We start from the raw sequence: 1,185 nt of genomic DNA, 5'->3' as shown, positions 1-1,185 counted from the left end.
ATGTGCCGAAAATGCACCTTATTCTCCGACATGTTCACAGGTCTATAGCACAAACAAAACTAATGCCAATGAAACCAAATTTGACAGATGAAAAGAGCGGACTGTCACCTTTCCAAAACATATTTGGATTGCCCGATTAGGCAACCAGAACCGGAGATATTCGGAAAAAATTTGCACTACTAACAAAAAGCGAACGAATATATGGATCCACCCAATATTTTATATTATATTTTTGTATGAAAAAATGCAATTTTTTTCATTTTGTTAATTATATTTAGTTATAACAATTTATATACAATTTGTTATAAATATACAACTTTACAAATACTTTCTAAAGTTGTCAAAATATACATAAAAATCACTTAATAATTTTGTTATACTTGTAAAAGTAATAAAAATTAATCTAGAACACGAAAGATTCATTGTGTGTAGTAAGGCTACCAAAAAACTGAGATGTGTACTAAGGGTTAAACATTTTTTCTATTTTTTATGACTTCAACGATATTTTTACGCTTCAAAAGAAAAAAACAGATTTTTTTCTAATAGATGTTGCACTCTTTAAAAATGCGATATCAAAAAATTCATGTCTCTTATTATTTTTGCCTATAAAACAACAAATTAAAAATTTATCAAAGTCGGAGAGGAATATTTGAGAAATATTTAAGGGGAATATCTTTTCTCTTGGAAGATAAATAAATAAAATATATGTTAATTAACATATCATAAATGTTAATGTTACTGAAAAAATATATACTTCCATATATGTAATTTGTTTACAAATTGTGTCAGTGTTACACTTGTGTTAATTTTTTACATAATATTTGTGTTATTTTTTAACTTATTCTGCATTTTGTATTAAATTAACATAAAAAATTGACTGTTTGGGACTCGTGAAATGTGTTAAATTTAACACAAATTTCCCAACTGTGTAGCGGTGCTGGAAAAAGCTCGCTGATGACAGCATTGGCATTTCGCGCAGAATGTAGGTAGAATTCTCATATAATTGAATCTTTAAAGAAGATGAAGACATTTGAAACTTGTCTTTTTACTTGGATTGGCAGCCGGCGTTGTGGTGCACGGCGATGTTCGCGTCAATGGCATACCAGCCGACTCTTCATATATGAGACGTCATAGCGGCTTTATGCATCAGGAAGATATGTTTATCGAAACGATGACGGTGCTCGA

General features: G+C 30.0%; 1 protein-coding gene across 1 annotated transcript in view; it reads left to right on the top strand.

Annotated features, from left to right (window-relative positions):
• Nucleotides 1-1,185, top strand: part of LOC108750471 (protein scarlet) — a 10,598-nt gene that overhangs the window by 2,222 nt on the left and 7,191 nt on the right. Inside the window, exons 3-4 of the mRNA XM_018489928.1 lie at nt 933-982; nt 1,062-1,185. The exon at nt 1,062-1,185 is cut by the window's right edge and continues 5 nt beyond it. Of these exons, the coding sequence (XP_018345430.1) occupies nt 933-982; nt 1,062-1,185 (174 nt within the window). The remainder of the gene's footprint in view (nt 1-932; nt 983-1,061) is intronic.

This window comes from Trachymyrmex septentrionalis, unplaced genomic scaffold (assembly GCF_001594115.1).
Source record: "Trachymyrmex septentrionalis isolate Tsep2-gDNA-1 unplaced genomic scaffold, Tsep1.0 scaffold11, whole genome shotgun sequence".
Classification (NCBI taxonomy): Eukaryota; Metazoa; Arthropoda; class Insecta; order Hymenoptera; family Formicidae; genus Trachymyrmex; species Trachymyrmex septentrionalis.
The sequence above is the reverse complement of the archived record's forward strand: the minus strand, read 5'-3'. Positions and strand labels throughout refer to the sequence as shown.